General features: G+C 41.9%; 1 protein-coding gene across 9 annotated transcripts in view; it reads left to right on the top strand.

The window, feature by feature from the left end:
* eag (potassium voltage-gated channel protein ether a go-go) overlaps positions 1 to 25,928 on the top strand; it is a 389,509-nt gene that overhangs the window by 165,790 nt on the left and 197,791 nt on the right. For all 9 annotated transcript variants that reach the window (XM_072302442.1, XM_072302445.1, XM_072302446.1 and 6 more), the window contains one exon: positions 299 to 920. In XM_072302442.1, the coding sequence (XP_072158543.1) occupies positions 842 to 920 (79 nt within the window). In that variant the 5' untranslated portion in view covers positions 299 to 841. The remainder of the gene's footprint in view (positions 1 to 298; positions 921 to 25,928) is intronic.

The following is a 25,928-nucleotide window of genomic DNA, read 5'->3' on the forward strand; positions in this document are numbered from 1 at the left end:
TGATTTTTATTCTTGTGATTTTTATCGTGTCCCTGCTAAAAAAAGGACTTTTGTCACTTCTTTCACAACTTTATCGATCATCGTTATCAGGATGTTTTGAAACCTTTTCTTTACCGATTTTTCCAAATCGGATTTTGGAAGCCAAATTTGGAAAATCGGTAAGGAAAAGGTTTCACGACATCATCCCTTATTGAGTGATTTTTATTTTTGTGATTTTGATCCTGTCACTGCTAAAAAGACGACTTTTGTGGCATGAATGAGGAAGGTGAACTAAATGAATCTGGCATTTGTGTTTCAGGTGGATCGTGGCATTTGGCGGCCTGAAATGGGTTCCCGGGACCGTGAGGCGCCCGGCGCGCCCCACCCCCGCCTCGCGCTAGCTCCGCCGCCGCCGCCGTCGTCACCGCCCTTCTCATGATATAAAAACCACTTCCGGCGAGGACTCGAACCTTTGACCTTTCCATCCCCGTGACCATCAACCCGAGCGACAGTGTCAAGCCTCCTTTCCAGCTGAGCATCTCCGTCGAAAATGGGGCACGAGACACAGCACATTGACTGCGGGTAGTGTCGAATCTCTTCGGGACCTCGGGAGTGCGGACCTTTTCGGACCTTGGATTTTTCTGTGCGTGACTTTTTCGGGAATGTGCGAGGGGAGTGCGGGCGTCCGGTGGGGAGAGTGAAGGGGCGAATTCGCGGGGGATGGAGGGTAGGGGGATGAAGGCTGTGGGGTCAGAGGAAGCCCCAGCAGCCGGGCTGAGGCTTGTCTCGCTTTCGGTTTTCGCGACGGTAGCGGGGGCGCGGTAAGGGGTTGATTCCGCGAGAGCACGCTGTGTCTGTCGCGATGCCGGGCGGACGGAGGGGGCTAGTGGCGCCACAAAACACCTTCTTGGAAAATATCATCCGACGCTCCAGCTCACAACGTAAGTCGTAAAACTTTTTTCTCCAGCCCGCATAACCTCCAGCTCTTAGAGTCTCAGCTTTGGCGCTGTTGTCGGACGTAGCAGCCCGAGACGATATCGTCACTTTCCACCCGAAGTATCAGAAGCGCCATCCGACGTTTAAAAGTTTCCGCCGCCATGTAATTTATTTACATGAAAATTCGCTGGTTCCATGCTCGAAAATTTAACTGAATTTTATCTGCTACACGAAGAAAATTTAGTGAAATTTTCAGAAATCTTCGTTGAACAATTTCTCTGAAAAAATAAAATAAAATTGCGGCGGAAATTTTTAAACGTGACATGGCGCTTATGATACTTTGGCTGAAAGGTGACGATATCTTGGAGACCTCGCACTGCTATTTTGCCGTGCGAAGGAAGAATGCCGTATAAATATTTGAGGATTGCCAAACTTCCAATTTCCCTCGAGGAAATGCTAATTTAAAAGGCGAGTTATGAATATTTTCTCTTGAATTTCTCAGATGATTTACATTCGATTGTGAATGAAATTCCCTGAAAAATTGGAGGGAAAATTTCCTTAGATTTCTCCGAAAATCGGTTTTTTATGAAATGAAATTTAGCAACGCCTGAAGGCTCATACGGCGTTCTTCCTCAACACGGCAATAATATTCCAATAAATTTCTTGAATGATGACTCATGGAACGAAGAATTGAACAGTTGACGTAGCAATCGCAGCTTGTAGCGAGGCGTGAATGATCGATTTTTGATGTTTCCCCCATTTGAAACTATGGTAAAGAATCGGTTATCAAGCTGTACGTTACAAGCACCCTGTTTATCGATACTTTCCCACAAGTGTGAATGTTAGATCAACCGATTCATCGCAAAGCATGTCACGCCACTGATCGCGACCGAATTTGCAAATAATCCTATCGAATGTTCGACTCGACTTTCATCAGTCATCATTAGGCAAATTTTATTTGATTTTTTGTTTAACAAGTTGCTCATCAATCATCATTAGGCGAAAGCAACGTTGACCTACGCACTGAGCTTATATCTCACCCTAATACAATGCGTAGATTGTCAATGTGGGGTCCTTAAAGTTCATTGTCTCTGGCAGCGACAACGACGTTTTTAATATTATTTTTCAGAATCATCAAGTCTGCAGAAAAACACTCTAATACGAAGCTCGGTTTTGCGTTTGACCTGCACAAAAGCAGTCCATTATAAAAGGTGCAGGTGCACATTATTTGAATGTGTGTTTTGCGTTAAATGGTTTATTTCAAGCTGCTTAATATCAATTTTGAAATGCTTAGATCTGAAGGAAAAAGTAGAGTTTCATCATCAATCATTTCGGAATAGCAATTTTAAGCGGATACTACTAAGTATATCCCTGGTAATCTGGAAATTGAAGATGAAACCCCTAAACTCTTCTGTATCGTAAGTCGTTGGTAGCGAGGATTGAATTTCAGTAGAGGGGAAGAAGAAAAAGGGTTGTGTGATTTCCCATAAATGTCACAAAAACTGCCTCGGTGACTTCTTATCATTAAAATATCCGGAAACACAAGTTTTTCTCTTTTAGTTGGATTACGTTTTGCAATAAGGAACCACTATTTCCAGCTGAACATATGTGCCATCGGTTTCCCTATGCGGATATGCGTTTTTATGAAAGAGCCAGAGATAGTGATTCCTTATTGCAAAATGTAATCCAGTTTATCTGTCGAATAGAATTTTCGACAAAAGGCCCTCCGAAGAATTTAAATCACCTCTCAAGCCCCTTATAAAAGTTTTGAATGAAAATATATTCGTTACGTAACATGGCTCTGTACCTTGCATGGGATTTAGACAGTTTTTACAATTCAATTTGACAACCCTGCTTTTCTAATGATAAAAGGCAACGGTGGTAGTCTTGTGGGTGATTAAATTGGCTGTATCATTGTGCTCAAATGCCAAGACTTTACCTACCTTCTCAAAGTCGTCTAAGTTCTCAACTCATGATTTTGTGGTGATTAAAACTGTTGTTTAGTTTGTAGGACTTTTACTACCAAACCGCAGCCTGAACTACCAACTCTCTTAACCGCCTGTCATCTCTTTGTGCTGCCACAAGCAGCCTTATCCTCGAGCCTAAAATCATAACGTTTCAGTGAAGACCTACTTACTTCCGATACGTTGTTCAAGTCGTTCGACTTCTTCTGATACTGTCAGCAGTTTCAGTCTGCCGAAATCCGCGTATCAATCTTGTGGAGTTGAAATATTTGCGAAGGAAAGACCGGTCGCAAGGGGAAATGTGTGATGGGTCGATTGCGCTGGTTACAGAATCAAGTTTTCATGTTTGATTCTTGTAGAATAGCTAAAAATAATATGATCCGTCCAAACATCAACTTTTTAAGTTCAATATTAATCGAGATATCTTCGTTTGAAGATTCTAGTTTTTGACGTCATCCACCGCGGTAGTGACACCCTCGGTGTCTTCCACCTTGCTCTCATCAGTCAGTGTGACGTAAATTTTCACTGGTTGCTGAACGTGAAACTCGGATGAAAGCGAGCTGGAAGAAACCAAGGGTATCATTACCGTGGTGGATGACCTTAAAACCCCGACTTTTCAAAGGGCGATATCTCGGCTACTCTTCAACGTGGCAAGTGCTGCCTGGATAGATCTTATTATTTTTTGCTGATCTACAAGAATCGGCTTCAAAACTTGATTCTGTGACCAGCATAACTGACCCATTAGCTGACATTTTCATCGTATTGTCACACAATTGAAAATAGGTGATGTAAATAACGGTTCTGAAAAAACAGTTTTGATGGAAAAATATTATATCAAAATAACTTAGATTACATTCTGCTTCGAGCCCTGCCGATAATTAACGGACTAAAACGCGGGTTAGTCAAAAATTACTCTCTTTATCTGTACAAAACTGTTCAATTTTTCTAATATAAAGATAATTTCATTTGTATTTGATTACATGAGACGAAAAACAAGCAGGTAGCGGACTGTTCATTTTATGGCGACACTAAAGTAAAGCTAAATTATTGCTGAAATAAAATGCTGAATGCAACTATTCGTACTCTGTGCATGTCCTCATTGCATACACAAAAAATTGAAGGCACTTAGGCGATCCATCTTCTCACTAGTATGCCCGTTATAACGCTGCTGTCGCCTACTTTTGATTGTTGAGTAACAATAGTCAAATAAACAGGGTAACCCTCTACCCCCTAAGTTGTTCCAAAAAGTCCATGTTTATATTTGAAACAATGAATTCTTCTAATTCATCCTTTTCGGAATATGTGAAGGTAGAGGGAAAACGTAATTCTTTTGTGGGGAGGTTCCCAAACTTAACGCAATTGGAATGATCTTCACCGTAAAATCTTGAAGAAAATCCATTAATCATGTGCTTATGTCTGTTCGTGTCTTCTTCCATGCCCAATTGAAAATGACCAGGAGTCCTTAATTAAAGATGAAACGTGACGGAAAATTTTGCAATTTTGCAGACCGAGATTCAATATTTTTTAGAATTCTTGTCGTAAGAATTTCCATACTAATGTAAATATAACTCGTTTCATCATGATTGAAAATTCCTAATTTTTAATGACACTATTTTTACTCTTAGATATGTATAGGGTAGCCTATGCTTAACCTGCCAAGGAAGACCATAAATCCGGGAAAAGCCTGCAAGATGCACTATATATGAAATGGAAAGCCAGGACAGTTTAGAATATTTTACAATTTTATTTTCAACCCGCAAAGGAAAATAAGAGCAGTCTCCGTTTTGCATTAACAGTGGGCTGATGACTCAGTTTCCCCCTGTTTTTCTGCTTTCCCGGCTGAAAAATAAAATTGTAAAGTATATCGAAACGGCCTGATCTTTCATTTAATTTTTTTCACCTTGTAAGTCTTTCTCAGATTGAGTTGTAACTTATTAAATTTCTGAATATTTTACTCGGTCCTTTGAAAATGTCAAGCGCTCACGTCTAGTGATGCGCAGTTATTCCGAGTCATATCGTTATTTTTTCTCCACCCCCTTTATTTTTCAAGAAATCCTTTGAAAATCCCGCTCAGCAGCAACGCGATAATAACATGTTCGCAAAAAAAATATGGTCCAACCCCGATGAGGTTAAGCTGATGCTGTACGAACGCCTCTCCAGGATTCCCGTCAAGGAACGAGCGGTGCAACCACTTTTGTCTGACCCACCGATCCTTCATACTGAGCCCCACTTGACTGAAATTAAAAAAGTTGGCCTTTTTTCAGACCGTAGCATTCGCACACACCGTCGCCAGATAAGGCCGGAGAGTGACCCTCTCCATCCCCTGAAATCGAGGGGGCGCAAGGTCGAAGCATCCAGAAGCAGTCTGGCAATGAGGATCCGAGGGAAGGCATGCATTAATTAAACCTGATCCTGCTAGGCTACGCACAGTCGCGGGAGCTAAGACTCGGGGAAAGTTGGGAAATTTATAGTCGGTGGCACCAACAGTCGCGGGCTACATTCGTTGCCAACCCTCCTCCCCTCCTGCGCCAGCTCCTTTGTGCAACCGCCGTCAGACTTTCCGGGTTTCACTTTCCGAGGGGTATGCCCGACATGCAACCCCCGGACTCCGACTTGCGCTCGCTCATCTTATGGTATCCTCCGCACGCACTAACAACTAACAAGGGACCAGTAGACAGGCTAAGAAATTCAGCGTTACACTGCCGTGCTGAGGGAGAATGCCGTAAAAACCTTCAAGCGTTGCCAAATTTTCCTCTATATATACGAATTTTCAAGGAAACTTTGGGGTGTTTTTCTTACAGTTTCTCAGAGAGTTTCGTTCGAAAGAGCTTGATGCAAAAACGGCTTTTTTCGCCCCCCTCTGGAAGTTCTTCAGACTTTGTCTATTGATTACTCATACTTGAGCGCTTCTTTTCCCAAATTTTCAGACCCCCAAAAAATTTTGGGGGGGAGCTAGGGGGGGTGGAAGTCAAAACCTGTGAACCTCGATATCTCTCGAACAAAGAAAGATATTGAGGTCCGGTTTGGACGAAAAATCGTCTAAAATTGCATACTTTAAGATTCTAAAGGTCGAAATCCCGATATCACATTTTTAAGTTAACATATGTGCTTTTTTCCAGTTTTTAGGTCAAGAAAATTTCTTTTAAACGAAAAATTTACAAAGATCTCAATTTTTTATTTGAACCAAAACCAGTTTTTTAAATTGTTCGTCTTTTTCCGCATCCAACGATTGGTCGTATAAGCTGGGGAACCGAACGGTTCCGGAGTTATGATCGATTGAAGTTTCCGCTCAACGCGCGCCGACCGATTTTCGCGCGCAAAAAAGTCGGATTTGACTGTTATTAGATCAGATTGAATGTTCAAACTGAGCAAATTGCTTTATTAGGGACTCTTGAGGGTCGCTGAGTTCAGAAATTACCGATACTTCCAAAAAATTCACGTTTTTAAAATTACAGCTCCGCAGCGCTATTTTAGAGGCCCACTGAGCGCCGACCGGCCGCTCAGTGGTCCTGTCCGAAGCTGCAATTTTAAAAACGTGAATTTTTTGGAAGTATCGGTAATTTCTGAACTCAGCGACCCTCAAGAGTCCCTAATAAAGCAATTTGCTCAGTTTGAACATTCAATCTGATCTAATAACAGTCAAATCCGACTTTTTTGCGCGCGAAAATCGGTCGGCGCGCGTTGAGCGGAAACTTCAATCGATCATAACTCCGGAACCGTTCGGTTCCCCAGCTTATACGACCAATCGTTGGATGCGGAAAGAGACGAACAATTTAAAAAACTGGTTTTGGTTCAAATAAAAAATTGAGATCTTTGTAAATTTTTCGTTTAAAAGAAATTTTCTTGACCTAAAAACTGGAAAAAAGCACATATGTTAACTTAAAAATGTGATATCGGGATTTCGACCTTTAGAATCTTAAAGTATGCAATTTTAGACGATTTTTCGTCCAAACCGGACCTCAATATCTTTCTTTGTTCGAGAGATATCGAGGTTCACAGGTTTTGACTTCCACCCCCCCTAGCTCCCCCCCAAAATTTTTTGGGGGTCTGAAAATTTGGGAAAAGAAGCGCTCAAGTATGAGTAATCAATAGACAAAGTCTAAAGAACTTCCAGAGGGGGGCGAAAAAAGCCGTTTTTGCATCAAGCTCTTTGATCTAAACCTTGTGAAAAGTTCAAGATGAGAAATCTATAATTTTTCTGACAAATACATGTTTCATCCGGGGAAATTCGGCAACCCCCGAATATTCATGCGGCGTTTTCTCTTAGCACGGCAGTTTTACAGCACATGTTCACCCATCAAAATATCACGCAGCTCACTTTGAGCGTATCAAAAACCTTCAAAATTAATTTCTCAGGGAGAAATGAACGTGCGTTGCGTAGTTCTCAAGATTAATTTCTCAGGGAGAAATAAACGTGCGTAGTTCATGCTGTAAACAGTAGACTCAAACTTGCCGATCTTAAAACCACCGTCATTAGCGTGGACTACCATGGCTGCGATAGGATTCCGCGAATGCCCCTTTTTTTAAAAAAGCGTATATTAATCTCTGATTGCAACGTCATGCCCTCTCTTTAATGTTTTATTTTTGATAACCGTCTTTAAAAAACCACACACAGTTTTTCTGAAAAGTTTCCACGAATTTACCTGAATGGTATCAAATAAAAGTATCGAAAATTTTGACGCGATATTTTCTTTCGTTCTATTTTCGTTTAATGTAACCAAAAAAAGTAAATATTATGCAAGTTTTTGAATCGTTACAATGAGGATACACATTTTCCCTTTAATTATGGTAAAGATTAAAGCAGAAAGTCGAGAATTATGACACGCGGTTCTGCAGCATTCTTACAGTCTTGTAGGCGCTAATATGCGTTTCACGTTAACTGCAGACCGACTGCACTATGTTCGGCGCAATGCAAGAAGTATTCATGCAGTCTTGTATGCGCTAATTTGGACTTTACGCCGACCGCAAGTAGCTAGAATATGGGAAGTAGCCTCCACCCAGCTGCCAGACTGTGCAGAAAAATCCGAATTATTTCGCGATGGTGGGTATGTGATATGTGTGTTATAGTATACAATCTGGCAACAATGTTTCATGTTGTGACGTCACCAATGTTGTAAAATTGTGCAGAAAAATCGGAATTATTTCAGGGTGTTGGGGGTGTTTTATTGTATGACATGTCAACCATGTTTTTCAGTTGTGACGTAACAGGGTTGAAAGTTGAGCGGGAAAATTTGAATTAATGAGGGGCAAGTTGCTACACTAACCAAGAAAAAATATTTTCTTTCGAATCATGTTAGCCCGCACCCAGATGTCAGATTGAACGAGAAAAAATGATTTTCTTTCGAATCATGTTGAGCAGCAGCGTGTCATGCTGTGAGATATATCGATTGATCTGCCATTTATACCTATGGAGGAGGATCGATCACCTTTATAATCGATTCTTTACCACAGCTTCTAATGGGGAAATATCGATAATCGATCACTCGCACCTCGTCTCTGGTGTTAGCCAGCCGCTACATTGAACAGAAAATATGATTTTCTTTCGAGTCACGTTAGCCCCTACCCAGCTGCCACATGATTTTCGGTCGAATCATGTTATGAAATGTCTCAATGTCATCTCGAATCTGACAACGTTGCTTGAACTAGCCAATCAGAACCCACTTTCAAACTAATTAAAACAGTGTTGCTTCGAGTGGAAATGACATTTTCCCTGAAAGGTCCCATCTTCGTAGAGTTTTCCATGCGGCATAGCTTCTTTAGCATAACGTTACGTCACCCGTTCTCTTCACGATCATGTTCGGGAGGGGAGGGGTCTCGTTGCAGATTGCCTACCCGTTCAAGCATTGACTTTAGATAATACGGAAGATCAATGACATTACTCTTAGCATGAATTGAGGAAATTCATCCTCAAAGAACTTATCTGCACAGGGTTTTTCATGCAACATAGGTCCCTTACCACACGAGAGGACTCAGCTTTACCCGGCTACTCGTTGCCTATCCATTTTGTGTGACGTCACTCGAAGCATCCATTACGTAACGTCACCCCACCCAGCTGTCATATTGACCGAGAAATTATGATTTTCCTCTCGAATCATGATGTGAAATGTCACATTGTCATCTCGAATCCGACAACGTTGTGGGAGCTAATTGGACTTACGGAGCAATGAGCGACATCAAAACTATCCATCCGTTGGTCACCGGGAAAATTTGAATCTTCAGCGGGAAATTGCAACTCGACGGACAGGTTCAATTTTGTCGATGCAAAAGTTGAATAGTCTTAAAAAGGAAAGGTCATTGCTCCTCGACCTTGAGAGTAATCAAGTATCGCGGATCATGACTCCGTAATCGTGGTAAGATGGCAGCGACGACGCGCATATCTGATCAATTATTTTACAATTTTTTCCCCCTTCCTCAAGCATCACTTTTTCGCATACTTAAGTGGGGAGGAGGGAGCGAATTTGTCACTCTAGGAGGCAATGACATTTCACATTTAATATAACACACACTTTACTGGTGAAACAGACTCTAGCAGCTTCATCCCACACGAAGTTGTTAACTTTTTATCGAAACCAAAAACCTCCTTATGCTGTATAACCATCAAGGAGCATCAAACCTCGTCGCACATGGGTGCGTTGCCTCTAGCTCACTGTGTACCTTCTCATTGAAGAAACTAACTCTGGCTCCTTGTCCGTAGCAAATGAATTAATCTTACTACAGAGCGTTGCTTTACTTGAACGGCGGGAAGATTTGAATTATTAACGGGATATTATAGGTGGGTGGACAAGTTCAATCTTCTCGAAAAAGATGAACTCAATGCAAAAGCAACCTTAAGACTCAAATCATGTATGAAATATGCTATTTTGTTGCGGGTTGACGATCAGTCCGAGGAACCATTTTTAATTAATATGCTGGGTCAATGACGTGTCTCGTAGTATGCGACATCGCTCTAAACAGTTATTACATAACGTTACCCACCGTATAAGGGAAGGCTGGGCTTGCCTACGGTTGACCAATGACGTTACTTTTAAGCATGAATTGAAGCAATTTTTCCTAAAAGACTTCTCTCCTCAGGTTTTTCATGTATCATAGCTCCTTTATCGTGACGTCACCCCTCTATTAGCAATCATACACGGAGGATTAATGTTTTCTCATATAATCGTTGCGGTTGCCTATTCATTAGGGGGGAAACGTTTAGTTGATACAATTGACCAATCACCTGCCTCGTTTTCTGTGACGTTACTCAAAGCATCCATTACGTGACGTCACCTATTCTGCCCCATCGAGCTGACACATTAATCAAGAAATAATGGTTTTTTCGCTCGAATCATGTTATGAAGTGATGCATTATCATCTCGAATCTGACAACGTTGTTGGAACTCGGCATCATTGCTGGAATCAGCTAATCAAAACATAGCTTATGCTGCTCACTTCCAACTATATGACGTCACCCCCTCTACATTTATAAAATCTATTATCAATAATGCGATTTGGCAATAGAATCAATCGTATTGAATCGTATTGAATCGTAAAATTTTATCATTAGCTAAAATGCAATGAAATCTTAGTCAATCATGGAGTTTGCAATCTCTAAATCGGCTGATGCATTAATTTCTGTCCTCCCATTTGAGTCGTTAATTATAGTTATGATTACAGTTTCGCATTATCAATACTCAATTATGCATAAGAAAAAACGGCTTAGCTGTAGAGGAAAAAGTGACAATCTCAACTGATAGTTAAAAAAAATTTGATTTTTCTTTCCTCCCCAGAAAATGGAGAAATAAAGTATTTAATTCATGCAATTTTTTCTGAAAAACATGTCCTCAGCATTGACTGGGGAAATATTAAGGGATGAGAGATGAAACAAATAAGTCAGGTTTAACAGTTGTGATGACTACAACCGGAGTCAGAACATTTTATTCACATAACTACGAAGGCTAAATTCTTAAAACTGATATCTTATTTTATGATACATGTAATGTCTAAACCGTTTAATCCTTATGGGCTACCTACCCACCCGAGCGAAGCATGATATGTTAGAGTCAACGATTTGCCTGCGAATTAGGCGGGAAATTTGAAGGAGCAGACGTTGCAAAAAATCTGCAAAAACCTATCTTCACAGGGTTTTTCATCTGCCATCAGTCCCTTACCGTGACGATATCTGCTCTATTAGCAATCATACACAGTACAACCATTCGGGTAAATACGTTTGACCAATGACCTGCATCATTTTACGCGACGTCATGCGAAGCATCCATTATGTGTCGTCACCCCTACTAGGAGGAGGACCGAGGTTCTCCCATAAATTCGTAGCGGCTTGCCTATCCATCCGGGGGAATACGATTGAGTGTCATCACTCTAAGCATCCATTCTATGACGTCACCCTGTTGTATACCACAGTATCAACGTTGTATGATCGGAAAAAAGTTATACCACGCTATACGTGAGATGATAGAAAATTCGGGTTTAAGTACCGACAGCGGTGAGTAGAGGGGCTAATGAGTCGAACTCTAGGTGTGACAAGTACAATGCTCTCATCACGGAGATGTGCGTATGTCTGCGGTTCGATTGTTGATTCGTTATCGAAAGACCTTGTTCGATAAAAAGCATTGCCGAGATAGGGATTCATCGATCGAGTTCTGTCGATAACGATTCAACAATCGACCCGGTCGCGCGACTGCGCGAGCTTCCATTCAAGGCCGCCCACTTCTCGCTACTCATTTTCCTGTTAGAGTGTCATTCGGAAACCACTCATGTTCCACACAAACTACTCATTCACTTAGCTCCTTTCACCATACATATAACTGATGAAAAATCACGAATGACTCTGGAAAGCATCATTACTTATACGGGGTTTTCGCGGTAACTCTCATTCGATAATCTCCAAATATCCGTTCCCAGTGATGCCATCCTTCGACAAGTTTCAACTTGTCTCGATCAACTTCTCCATAATATATTTCTGATTCCCACGGCTTGGCAATAGCCGAGGACCTGCGGTCCCGCTCATTTAAACGCGTGGTGCTGGTGCGGGTGTGAAAGCCATCAATAATTTTCGATTATTTAAACGGTGATGTTTCTAGTCAGTTGTCGACCATCATCCTCATCTAAATCGATATGATCCGTTTTGAATTTGGAAAATGAGTCATTTTTCCTTTCTTTTTGAGACAAGTGAAACACTGATGGGGTATGAACCACGACGGGATGTGCAAATTCTCGTTCCTTGATTGCTCCCGCCCGGGGAACACCGGTAGACAAATGATGTTTCAGTATCATGAGCCTTGGCTGCATTGGCTAGAGGAATCGATGGAGCTCGGATGAGGGGGGGAGAAAAAAAAAACAAGAAGAGATTCGTTTATCACATACAGCAGATTTATTAATATAAAAAGGAACATGAGTATTGTATATTTGCCACACTCACTTTCATACTGTGCTATGAACCGTCGAGATCATGATGGCTCAAATTGAAACCGTGCTTTATACTCATCACTTTCCTAACGATTAAATGACGACACTGGTTTTTCAACTCGCAAAGAGCATAGGGGAAAACCATCATCGGAAAAGTCTTAACATCAAACGAGCCAGGGTCTAAAGCGCTCACAAAATTTGAAATTGAAGCGTTGTCCAAATACTGACATTTTCTCAATACTAAATCACAAGTTTCGGAAAAAAGTTTTTGAAATTTTTGCTGATTGTCAACAGCTTTGTCCACTACTGCACTAATCGATGGAGCGAGTTTCTTCAATTCTTTCCATGCCTTCTCTTGAAGCGCTATTTCTCTCGCACACTTACGATGAGATGAATTTTTCTGACCGAGTACAAGACTTTTCCGTCCCAGAATCCTGCCAAACTTCAAAAATCTTGATACGGTCCCGAGATAGCGCGTCTCCCCAAAGTCGCTGTCCCCCTCAAAATACGCATCGATGTCTTTGTCCCAGCGTGTAAGCTCTCTCCACTCGCTCGGCTTAAGGGCGACCATGTTTTGAACTGTAGCGTAATTGTAAAATTTGATGATAGGAGTAAACTGTTCATTACAACTATAACCGATCACTATCTGCTGTTCACCGTTCGGGGTCAGGAAAAAAGACGAGTTTCCCATCGTTTTCGACACGATTGGCCCTCTGCACACACCACGACCGGGTTTTATCGGAGACATGCTCGAAATTTGATAACAAATCACTTCGAGCGACCCGAGCTGACAGTAAAAGCGGACCACACCGACGAAAAAACGAACAGAAAATGGTCGCTGGTGTGTAACAATCCACGGTAAGAAGACATCGTGATCCAGGAGGAGGAGGGAGAGAAGGAGGAGAGGGGCCTGCAACACGCATTTAAAACGTATCAGATCGACTATCCACTCAAATGAAGGCGCCCTCGTCCCGAGTCGCTCACATTCAAAGCCTCAGTGTCAAGGTATGATAATGGAGTATCCCATTTGAACCTATGATAAAGAATCGATTATGCACATGGTGCTCGTTGCGATCCCCTACATGTTCGATATTTTTCAAAGGTTTAAACGGCATAGCAATCGATACATCGCAAAGCATGCCAGGACACTGGAAACCGTATGTATGTATAACCCGCTTTCACGGTGCACTAAGGCGCTCTGCGACGCCCACTCTCCACAGCAATCTGTCATGGAAGAGATCCTCCGGGAGCTGGCATCTCTCCATCTCATGCCCTCTACCCAGCGTTTGGCTGGTCGCCTACCTGTCAATCGATACATCGCAAAGCCCACCACACACACACACTACTGCAAAGTCCATAGCCGTCTTCATCCCGCAAACAGTACCATGCAGCAACACCAGATTGCCTATTCGTTCAAATCAAGGCGGTATCATCCCGAGGATAGCCCCGGGCAAGGCTTTCACGTTATAAAACCACCATTCTCAGTCCGGGAGAGGGTACCCAACGAGCTAGCTATCACCTCTATTTCGTCCATTCCATACCCTCAAATATGGCGTGACGCCACTATGCCTGGTCCGCTTTTACTGTCAGCTCGGGTCGCTCGAAGTGATTTGTTATCAAATTTCGAGCATGTCTCCGATAAAACCCGGTCGTGGTGTGTGCAGAGGGCCAATCGTGTCGAAAACGATGGGAAACTCGTCTTTTTTCCTGACCCCGAACGGTGAACAGCAGATAGTGATCGGTTATAGTTGTAATGAACAGTTTACTCCTATCATCAAATTTTACAATTACGCTACAGTTCAAAACATGGTCGCCCTTAAGCCGAGCGAGTGGAGAGAGCTTACACGCTGGGACAAAGACATCGATGCGTATTTTGAGGGGGACAGCGACTTTGGGGAGACGCGCTATCTCGGGACCGTATCAAGATTTTTGAAGTTTGGCAGGATTCTGGGACGGAAAAGTCTTGTACTCGGTCAGAAAAATTCATCTCATCGTAAGTGTGCGAGAGAAATAGCGCTTCAAGAGAAGGCATGGAAAGAATTGAAGAAACTCGCTCCATCGATTAGTGCAGTAGTGGACAAAGCTGTTGACAATCAGCAAAAATTTCAAAAACTTTTTTCCGAAACTTGTGATTTAGTATTGAGAAAATGTCAGTATTTGGACAACGCTTCAATTTCAAATTTTGTGAGCGCTTTAGACCCTGGCTCGTTTGATGTTAAGACTTTTCCGATGATGGTTTTCCCCTATGCTCTTTGCGAGTTGAAAAACCAGTGTCGTCATTTAATCGTTAGGAAAGTGATGAGTATAAAGCACGGTTTCAATTTGAGCCATCATGATCTCGACGGTTCATAGCACAGTATGAAAGTGAGTGTGGCAAATATACAATACTCATGTTCCTTTTTATATTAATAAATCTGCTGTATGTGATAAACGAATCTCTTCTTGTTTTTTTTTTCTCCCCCCCTCATCCGAGCTCCATCGATTCCTCTAGCCAATGCAGCCAAGGCTCATGATACTGAAACATCATTTGTCTACCGGTGTTCCCCGGGCGGGAGCAATCAAGGAACGAGAATTTGCACATCCCGTCGTGGTTCATACCCCATCAGTGTTTCACTTGTCTCAAAAAGAAAGGAAAAATGACTCATTTTCCAAATTCAAAACGGATCATATCGATTTAGATGAGGATGATGGTCGACAACTGACTAGAAACATCACCGTTTAAATAATCGAAAATTATTGATGGCTTTCACACCCGCACCAGCACCACGCGTTTAAATGAGCGGGACCGCAGGTCCTCGGCTATTGCCAAGCCGTGGGAATCAGAAATATATTATGGAGAAGTTGATCGAGACAAGTTGAAACTTGTCGAAGGATGGCATCACTGGGAACGGATATTTGGAGATTATCGAATGAGAGTTACCGCGAAAACCCCGTATAAGTAATGATGCTTTCCAGAGTCATTCGTGATTTTTCATCAGTTATATGTATGGTGAAAGGAGCTAAGTGAATGAGTAGTTTGTGTGGAACATGAGTGGTTTCCGAATGACACTCTAACAGGAAAATGAGTAGCGAGAAGTGGGCGGCCTTGAATGGAAGCTCGCGCAGTCGCGCGACCGGGTCGATTGTTGAATCGTTATCGACAGAACTCGATCGATGAATCCCTATCTCGGCAATGCTTTTTATCGAACAAGGTCTTTCGATAACGAATCAACAATCGAACCGCAGACATACGCACATCTCCGTGATGAGAGCATTGTACTTGTCACACCTAGAGTTCGACTCATTAGCCCCTCTACTCACCGCTGTCGGTACTTAAACCCGAATTTTCTATCATCTCACGTATAGCGTGGTATAACTTTTTTCCGATCATACAACGTTGATACTGTGGTATACAACAGGGTGACGTCATAGAATGGATGCTTAGAGTGATGACACTCAATCGTATTCCCCGGATGGATAGGCAAGCCGCTACGAATTTATGGGAGAACCTCGGTCCTCCTCCTAGTAGGGGTGACGACACATAATGGATGCTTCGCATGACGTCGCGTAAAATGATGCAGGTCATTGGTCAAACGTATTTACCCGAATGGTTGTACTGTGTATGATTGCTAATAGAGCAGATATCGTCACGGTAAGGGACTGATGGCAGATGAAAAACCCTGTGAAGATAGGTTTTTGCAGATTTTTTGCAACGTCTGCTCCTTCAAATTTCCCGCCTAATTCGCAGGCAAATCGTTGACTCTAACATATCATGCTTCGCTCGGGTGGGTAGGTAGCCCATAAGGATTAAACGGTTTAGACATTACATGTATCATAAAATAAGATATCAGTTTTAAGAATTTAGCCTTCGTAGTTATGTGAATAAAATGTTCTGACTCCGGTTGTAGTCATCACAACTGTTAAACCTGACTTATTTGTTTCATCTCTCATCCCTTAATATTTCCCCAGTCAATGCTGAGGACATGTTTTTCAGAAAAAATTGCATGAATTAAATACTTTATTTCTCCATTTTCTGGGGAGGAAAGAAAAATCAAATTTTTTTTAACTATCAGTTGAGATTGTCACTTTTTCCTCTACAGCTAAGCCGTTTTTTCTTATGCATAATTGAGTATTGATAATGCGAAACTGTAATCATAACTATAATTAACGACTCAAATGGGAGGACAGAAATTAATGCATCAGCCGATTTAGAGATTGCAAACTCCATGATTGACTAAGATTTCATTGCATTTTAGCTAATGATAAAATTTTACGATTCAATACGATTCAATACGATTGATTCTATTGCCAAATCGCATTATTGATAATAGATTTTATAAATGTAGAGGGGGTGACGTCATATAGTTGGAAGTGAGCAGCATAAGCTATGTTTTGATTAGCTGATTCCAGCAATGATGCCGAGTTCCAACAACGTTGTCAGATTCGAGATGATAATGCATCACTTCATAACATGATTCGAGCGAAAAAACCATTATTTCTTGATTAATGTGTCAGCTCGATGGGGCAGAATAGGTGACGTCACGTAATGGATGCTTTGAGTAACGTCACAGAAAACGAGGCAGGTGATTGGTCAATTGTATCAACTAAACGTTTCCCCCCTAATGAATAGGCAACCGCAACGATTATATGAGAAAACATTAATCCTCCGTGTATGATTGCTAATAGAGGGGTGACGTCACGATAAAGGAGCTATGATACATGAAAAACCTGAGGAGAGAAGTCTTTTAGGAAAAATTGCTTCAATTCATGCTTAAAAGTAACGTCATTGGTCAACCGTAGGCAAGCCCAGCCTTCCCTTATACGGTGGGTAACGTTATGTAATAACTGTTTAGAGCGATGTCGCATACTACGAGACACGTCATTGACCCAGCATATTAATTAAAAATGGTTCCTCGGACTGATCGTCAACCCGCAACAAAATAGCATATTTCATACATGATTTGAGTCTTAAGGTTGCTTTTGCATTGAGTTCATCTTTTTCGAGAAGATTGAACTTGTCCACCCACCTATAATATCCCGTTAATAATTCAAATCTTCCCGCCGTTCAAGTAAAGCAACGCTCTGTAGTAAGATTAATTCATTTGCTACGGACAAGGAGCCAGAGTTAGTTTCTTCAATGAGAAGGTACACAGTGAGCTAGAGGCAACGCACCCATGTGCGACGAGGTTTGATGCTCCTTGATGGTTATACAGCATAAGGAGGTTTTTGGTTTCGATAAAAAGTTAACAACTTCGTGTGGGATGAAGCTGCTAGAGTCTGTTTCACCAGTAAAGTGTGTGTTATATTAAATGTGAAATGTCATTGCCTCCTAGAGTGACAAATTCGCTCCCTCCTCCCCACTTAAGTATGCGAAAAAGTGATGCTTGAGGAAGGGGGAAAAAATTGTAAAATAATTGATCAGATATGCGCGTCGTCGCTGCCATCTTACCACGATTACGGAGTCATGATCCGCGATACTTGATTACTCTCAAGGTCGAGGAGCAATGACCTTTCCTTTTTAAGACTATTCAACTTTTGCATCGACAAAATTGAACCTGTCCGTCGAGTTGCAATTTCCCGCTGAAGATTCAAATTTTCCCGGTGACCAACGGATGGATAGTTTTGATGTCGCTCATTGCTCCGTAAGTCCAATTAGCTCCCACAACGTTGTCGGATTCGAGATGACAATGTGACATTTCACATCATGATTCGAGAGGAAAATCATAATTTCTCGGTCAATATGACAGCTGGGTGGGGTGACGTTACGTAATGGATGCTTCGAGTGACGTCACACAAAATGGATAGGCAACGAGTAGCCGGGTAAAGCTGAGTCCTCTCGTGTGGTAAGGGACCTATGTTGCATGAAAAACCCTGTGCAGATAAGTTCTTTGAGGATGAATTTCCTCAATTCATGCTAAGAGTAATGTCATTGATCTTCCGTATTATCTAAAGTCAATGCTTGAACGGGTAGGCAATCTGCAACGAGACCCCTCCCCTCCCGAACATGATCGTGAAGAGAACGGGTGACGTAACGTTATGCTAAAGAAGCTATGCCGCATGGAAAACTCTACGAAGATGGGACCTTTCAGGGAAAATGTCATTTCCACTCGAAGCAACACTGTTTTAATTAGTTTGAAAGTGGGTTCTGATTGGCTAGTTCAAGCAACGTTGTCAGATTCGAGATGACATTGAGACATTTCATAACATGATTCGACCGAAAATCATGTGGCAGCTGGGTAGGGGCTAACGTGACTCGAAAGAAAATCATATTTTCTGTTCAATGTAGCGGCTGGCTAACACCAGAGACGAGGTGCGAGTGATCGATTATCGATATTTCCCCATTAGAAGCTGTGGTAAAGAATCGATTATAAAGGTGATCGATCCTCCTCCATAGGTATAAATGGCAGATCAATCGATATATCTCACAGCATGACACGCTGCTGCTCAACATGATTCGAAAGAAAATCATTTTTTCTCGTTCAATCTGACATCTGGGTGCGGGCTAACATGATTCGAAAGAAAATATTTTTTCTTGGTTAGTGTAGCAACTTGCCCCTCATTAATTCAAATTTTCCCGCTCAACTTTCAACCCTGTTACGTCACAACTGAAAAACATGGTCGACATGTCATACAATAAAACACCCCCAACACCCTGAAATAATTCCGATTTTTCTGCACAATTTTACAACATTGGTGACGTCACAACATGAAACATTGTTGCCAGATTGTATACTATAACACACATATCACATACCCACCATCGCGAAATAATTCGGATTTTTCTGCACAGTCTGGCAGCTGGGTGGAGGCTACTTCCCATATTCTAGCTACTACCGCACTGTTTGGCGCAATGCGTGAAGTATTCCTGAAGTCTTGCAGGCGCTAAAATACGTTTAATGCCGGTTAAGGTTTATATTCGCGCGATCCTTGTGCCTTCTTCGCTCAATCCTCATATATTTTCTTAGACTATTCGCGCAATCCTGACCTTGGAATCGAATCAATTAAAGCGAATTCTGCCTTGGGCTGCATCCTCCTGCGTAACAGTTGATAGGAAAAAAGTTCATACTGCTGTGATAGCGAAGACAGCAGTAAGTGCATGCTTGGATGAAGCTCGACACACGTAAAAGCATGTACTAACCATGCACTGGGAAAAAAAACCGCTTGGATCTAGAGTCCAGACTCTTGAAAACAATGACAAGAAAAATACTCTTGATTCAATCGGATTTTTTCTTAAATCAAGAACCCAGCCTCTTAAATTAAGCGGATTTCCTTTTGATTCAAGTACAAATCCGATTGAATCAAGAGTATTTTTTCTTGTCATCGTTTTCAAGAGCCTGGACTCTAGATCCATTAAGCGGTTTTTTTTCCAGTGAGGCTCATACAGAAATGCATTTATTGCCCTCTTCGCTGTCACGGCAGTATTGAGGACACCCAAACCATCGCGGCAAGGATGTTCCGGCTCAACCCGAGCGAAATGCCAAACTCCCGAAGATTTAAAAACCGTCAACTCGAGCTGCACCGCGGTGCTGAAAAAAACGCCGCAAGAACCTTCGATTGTTGCCAAATTTCCCCCGATAAAACATATATTTTCGACGAAAGCTTTTATAATTTATCCATCCGTGTTTCGGCTGCACAAGGTAAAATCTCGACTATTATTCCGCGGGACATCCAAAAGGTAAAGCACGCAAGTCCTCTAGAAAATCAATCTCTCATCGGACGAAGTTTGGCAACATTCGAATGTACATACGGCATTTTTGTATGGAACGACGGTGCATCCCCGCTTTTCGCGTAACCTTTGTTTCTCCGTCATTAATCACAAGGAGCAGTTGGGTTAGGTCACCAGGAGAGTAATGCAGAGCTCAGCCGGGTAAGATTAATACCGCCCCGGGGCTGCCGAACTCCTCCCCCCTTCGATTTTTCCAACCCGACGAATCCGGGTTATTTCGGGAGGAAGTGGCAACGTCGGCGCGTAGTCGCCGCTCGCGGATTTTCCCGGACGAATATCGGCCACGATAAGTTTCCACGGCGGAAAAAAGGCCAGATTAAGGCATAATCAGATTTGCAGAAACTGCCACCCGGGAGACTAATTTATAATCATTTTAATGACAGATTGCAGCGTTGATATGAATCGCAGGTCGCGGGGAACCGCGGCACAGGGGAGCTCGCCGGAGGAGGGGCTGGATCCTCGCGCCTGGGGAGCCCGTCCGGGGGGCGGCGGGCGGGGGGCGGGGGTGGAATGATTGATTGTGTATCCGGTGCCGAGCGCTTTGTCCATCACTTAGCTAAAAAGCAAAGGGGTGTAAAAAGAGGTTATTCCTGCACTAACGCGTCCCTGTGATTGACCTGTAGGACCGATTTAGGCGGCGACCCGAGTTTCGCCCTCTCCCGATATTTCGGGTATCGGGGCTTTCGGGAGGAAACGACGGTCTGGAGGGTGTTTTTTGGGCAATATCCCAACTACATTTCCATAATGATGTCATTGTTTAAATTTATTGACCCCCTCTCCCCCCGTGAAGTTCCTCGAGGGAGTTAATTTCCTTCCCCACCCTTCCGCTCGACACCTCGGACGTAAGGGCGTACCTGGATTTCCGCATGGGCCCCAGAAAGCTTGGACTGATATGTAAAACAGGGCTCTTGTGGCAATTAAAATACGTCCGAGGAGCGACGACTTTGCCACGGGGGCTCACTTCCATGTTGACCTGACGATCAGCGGCACTGAGGAGTAAATCATGACGGGGAGCCAGGTTTCGGAAATAAATTTGTCAAACTGGTGATATCTTTCACTTTACCGCTTCTTTGGCTGAGAATTTAGTGAGCCTATTCGCCCTTTTTTGCCCTTACAAGTCTTTTTTCGATGATTAAACCCATCGCCGTTAGATAAGTGGCCGTCCTTATGTACGTAACGCGATTGCGGTTTTTTAACATCTCTTCACCCCCTATAACGCCGCGTAACGCTGTGCTGGACCCCCTCTAAAAAATTACGTAACGCTTGCCCGCCCACCCCCACCCATCTCGATAAAAATGTATCTAAATATCACATTACCTTTACTGAACGGAGTGGCATGAGGAAAATTGAAGGTATTTCAGAGTATGCTTTCGAGCTTTTTTAAAACTTTTAAAGACGACGGACTACAAATTCTACCTAAATTCGAGAAAAATCACTTAAACTCGTTACGTAACGCTACTCTCTACACCCCTTCAGCCCCCCTGTAACGCTGTTTGACGCTGGCAAAGACCCCCTGCCCTCCCTTATAGCGTTACATAATTTAGAGACTGTTCCTGATGGACCGTAAAAATGAAATCTTAACACGAAATAACATTTTAGGCTGTTAAAAAATTCATTTTCTTCAACATTCTAAAATGTTGGGGGAAAATCTTCTGATTTGTTTACAATCTCGTAAAACATTTATCCGTCTCACTACTTGTACAATGGGAAAAAAAACACATTGGATCTCGAGTCCAGACTCTTGAAAACATTGACAAGAAAAAGGACTCTTGATTCAATCAGATATAAGCTTACATCAAAACGAAATCCGCTCAAATTAAGAGGTTTGGTTCTTGATTTAAGCTAGATTCTGATTGAATCAAGAGTACTTTTTCCTGTCGATGTTTTTAAGAGTCTGGACTCTAGATACAATGTGTTTTTTTTCCCAGTGTATAGAAGAAGATTCCTTGAACTTCAATGAATATTCATTATTATTATATACTAGATTTTATGCATTCTGCACCGAACAACTTGTTCACAGTGAAACTGAAAGCGTTAAATATGTTTTTTTTTTTTTTTTATAAATTTTATTGATATTAACCAATACAATAAATGTCACTACTACCTAATTAACCTAAGGTATCTATTGACTATTTTTAATATTAAGTTAAAGTTTTAAAAGTAAAGAACGTATAATAAGTATTCTAATATGATACTTATTATTCTAACTAACAGTATTTAATACTGCAGTTGTTGTCTTAATATAATAGCGTTAAATATGTGAAAACATTTTCACTCCAGAGTTATTGTTTCTTTAAGGAGCACGTATTACTACCGAAGGTAATGTTGAAAAGGTGGAAGCGTTACGCTCAACCATGCCCAAGCATAACTTTTATCTTCACCCTTCAGCCAGTCGATGATCTTAAAAACAGAGCAGTGGAACAACAAAGATGAAAAAAACGGGAAACAAGGCTAAAAATACACAATTATGAAACCCGAGACGGGTTTCATAATTAAAGTTAAAAACAGAGCTCGATACTCAATTCTTAACCGCTTTTATGAACCGTGCACGCTGTGCCGTAATAACCCTTATTTGCCAACATAGAGAAAAACGGCGACCGAAGACACTTGAAAAACTCGATCCCCTATGGCACGGCGCGTTCCGCACTGAAAATCCATGAGCGTTTTGAAAGTCATTTCAATTGCCATTTTGCGCAACTTGAACGAGAAAATATAACACTCATAAATTAAAGTGGTCTCCAGTCGAGGCAGCGTTGTCAAATCTGGCGAGAGAACAGTTTTGTTTCACACTCTCGCAGATTCGAAAAATCAATCCGTATCCAGGAATGATGATTCCCGGTGAAGAGCATTTGTATTGTACTCGCTCCACAGTTCAACTCGAAAGGTCGAATTTTACATGCGCAATAAGTGGTAAAAGCAATCAATGGCAATCTTGGATCGGAGCCCTGCCCGGCAATTTTTGCACATGCGATCTGAGGACTGTCAGACGATGATCTGTGTGAAAAAGCTGCGTCGAGGACGGGCGTGAATTGCGATATATTGATTGTTGTGCCATTTAAACCTATGAAAAAGATCGATTATCAGGGTGTTCCCAGCGAACACCTTATCAATCGATTCTTTACCATAGCTTCAAATGGCGAGGTATCGATAATCGATTATTCACGCTACGCCACTGAGGGGGAGGGGGAAAGCGAACAATGTGCGGCGCGATCTGGGCTCCAGGATGAAGGGAGGAGATATCGATGTGTATTATTTATACGTTTTGTTTAAAAATAAAACGAGGGACGGTCGTTTCAGCCAGCTATTCCAATTTTCCCCCGGACACCAGAGCTTTCGTTGCAAAACGCCAACAACACTCGGTTATTAAATGTTAATTTTTTACTCTCTTGTGCTCCGCCGAGAAACAGAGATGTGTTACTTTCGAATTAGCCCATGATTTTCAGCCGAGCCTCAGGAGTTTTGTTAATTTTTCGTTTTACTCCTTCCGAAAATCTTCATTTTCCAACCATATCGATGGCCATGGAACAATATTGCCTATCTGCAAATTGACGGTTTTGCAGGACAAAAGAGAAACTTTGCCATTTTTGTCATTCTGTGATTAGATTTGTATTTTTTTATACTAAATTGTCTTCACAGCACTCCCATGCGAAATTAGAAAAAACTAAAAACATCAACTTGCGTATTTAATGCTGGAGAATGCTAACTCATTTTTGCCAAAATTGTCAGTTAGGCGGTAAGTCCTTAGTCCTCGATATGTAATCCCACGCCCGATCATTTTCTGCGTTGTCCCAATAAATACAAAGTTTAAACATGTTTTTTTACTTTTTATTTTTTTAAAATTCTTCAGCGGTAAAGGTCAGTTTACATGGAGACTCAACAACTCGAGTTATCTCACAGGGAAGGCAAAAATCAATTACAGGTATGAAAAATTGAGCTAACTTCAGCTAACGGAAAGAACCGCTGCACTGATAAAATATTTTTTTCTTGGGACGTTTTTGGGTTTTGACAGAGGTGAAACACAAATCAACCTAAATTTTTTGTCGATTTTGGTACAGTTTGCGGTGGATTTAGCGCAGGAAACAATGAAGAGATTGGAAAACCTCAGCGTCAACCGAAGGCTTGGGATATTTTGTGTATTATTTCCTGTACTAACGAAACTTTTGTGTTGAGTTTTCACTCCGTGTGTCTCTAATAATACAGAGTGTACAGTCAATTTGGTATGTCTTTAAGATGATGCATGCCAGGTTTTAGCGAGGTCGCATTGGCGTGTGGTATAACGCATCGATTAAGAAAACATCTCAATGCATTTAAAAAAGACAATAGCCCCTGTGCTTGTGTCTAGAAAATCACTCTCAACCATGAAAATTGGCCAAATTGAGAAAAATGGAACAGGGTGTTTTGGAAAAAAATGCGTTTGATATAGTAATCGACCTCCGTTTCGAATGGAACGTTTTTCTAAAGATATCTTGCTTTCATTTTTCTGAATTTTGACATTTTTATGGTTGGGAATGTTTTTTAAGCTCATGCACAGAGGCTATCGTCCTTTTCTTGGCTAAAAAGTCCAAATTTCCAGTGGTTGTTTACTTAATGGATGGTATTAATTATCGCTTGCAAGCTCGATCACGCCAGGGTCTGAGGCAAATCGCCTGAAGGATGACACCAAAGGAATCATTTTCCAGAAAGTCTGACCTCACTCTACGCTGTCTTGCGGTTGCTTTAATAGCTAACGCAAGATAGCCGCGTTCAGAGCGTTGAAGATGCACTTTCAGTGCAAGGTTTTGTTGTTTCGAGTTTCTTGAAATATGTTCGCCGGAGTGTGCCAAAATCCAGGAAGGCGGGAAATGAGAGGAAACTTCCCCTAAAGTTTCAGATCTGTTCTGCTCCCAGAGAGTCAAGTTTTGTCGGCGTATTTGACTTGTCGTTGATGGAGGACGACCCCCCCCCCCCCCCCAAAAAAAAAAAAAACTCAGATAAATAAATTCACTTAGAACGTTCAGATCCCTCTACTGAGTGATGACCAATATGGAGGTCTCCGATTTTATCATAGATATATACCACAACGAAGCAAGTACTAGTTCTTAGTGGTTACTTTCTCACAGCCGTATAATTTCGTGGTGTGAAAAACCGTCCCAACATAGAGACCCACCGTTGAATCCACTTGTTAATGTGCAGAAATGAAGGTTCTTTCTTGGTTTTGATTAATTTCGGAAGCAGGATGTATTCAGATTTACATTAATTAGAAACTCACCGCCGAAAAGACGTCACATTCATCAGGCGTACTTTAAATTTGTTTCCGGCACAGTTGAACTCGGGATCGGTGATTTATTAACCGGTGATGATATATTTTTCTGGAAGTGTGTCAAAGTTCCAAGACGCAATTAATTACCGCAACTCAACTTTTTTAATGAAGAGTTTTTAAACGCGGAGCTGTTTGGAAATTAAACTCCCCGCCGTATTTGCAATTTTCTTGACAGCTCGGAAGTTCCGAGCACTTTCGCAGTGTTTTTCTCTAACGCCGCGCCGCACAGTGGATCGAGTCAATCAGAGTGAAATTTTTGACAAGAACTGCAAATTTTTATGTTTATTTCGTCACATTTTAAACTTTAAGGGGTGCATCTTGAAGAAAATTTCACGAGGAAACCAATGGAACCATTTTTAAAATATCAAAGTTTAAATTTAACGGAGTTATAAGCTTTTAAAGTTTCCAAATTATGTCCGACCTCTCCTATTGATTCGAGCCACTGTACGCCGTGGTCTTTACCAGCAGCGAGTATTCATAGTGCCAAGACGTAATGCGCTGTAGCGTGGCGCGTTTTGCGATGTATCGATTGATCTGCCGTTTAAACCCACGGAAAAAGATCGATAAACGGGGTTTTCGCGACGAACACCTTTAGAATCAAGCTTTTAAAGTTTCCAAATTATGACCGACCTCTCCTATTGAC

This window comes from Bemisia tabaci, chromosome 7 (assembly GCF_918797505.1).
Source record: "Bemisia tabaci chromosome 7, PGI_BMITA_v3".
NCBI lineage: Eukaryota > Metazoa > Arthropoda > Insecta > Hemiptera > Aleyrodidae > Bemisia > Bemisia tabaci.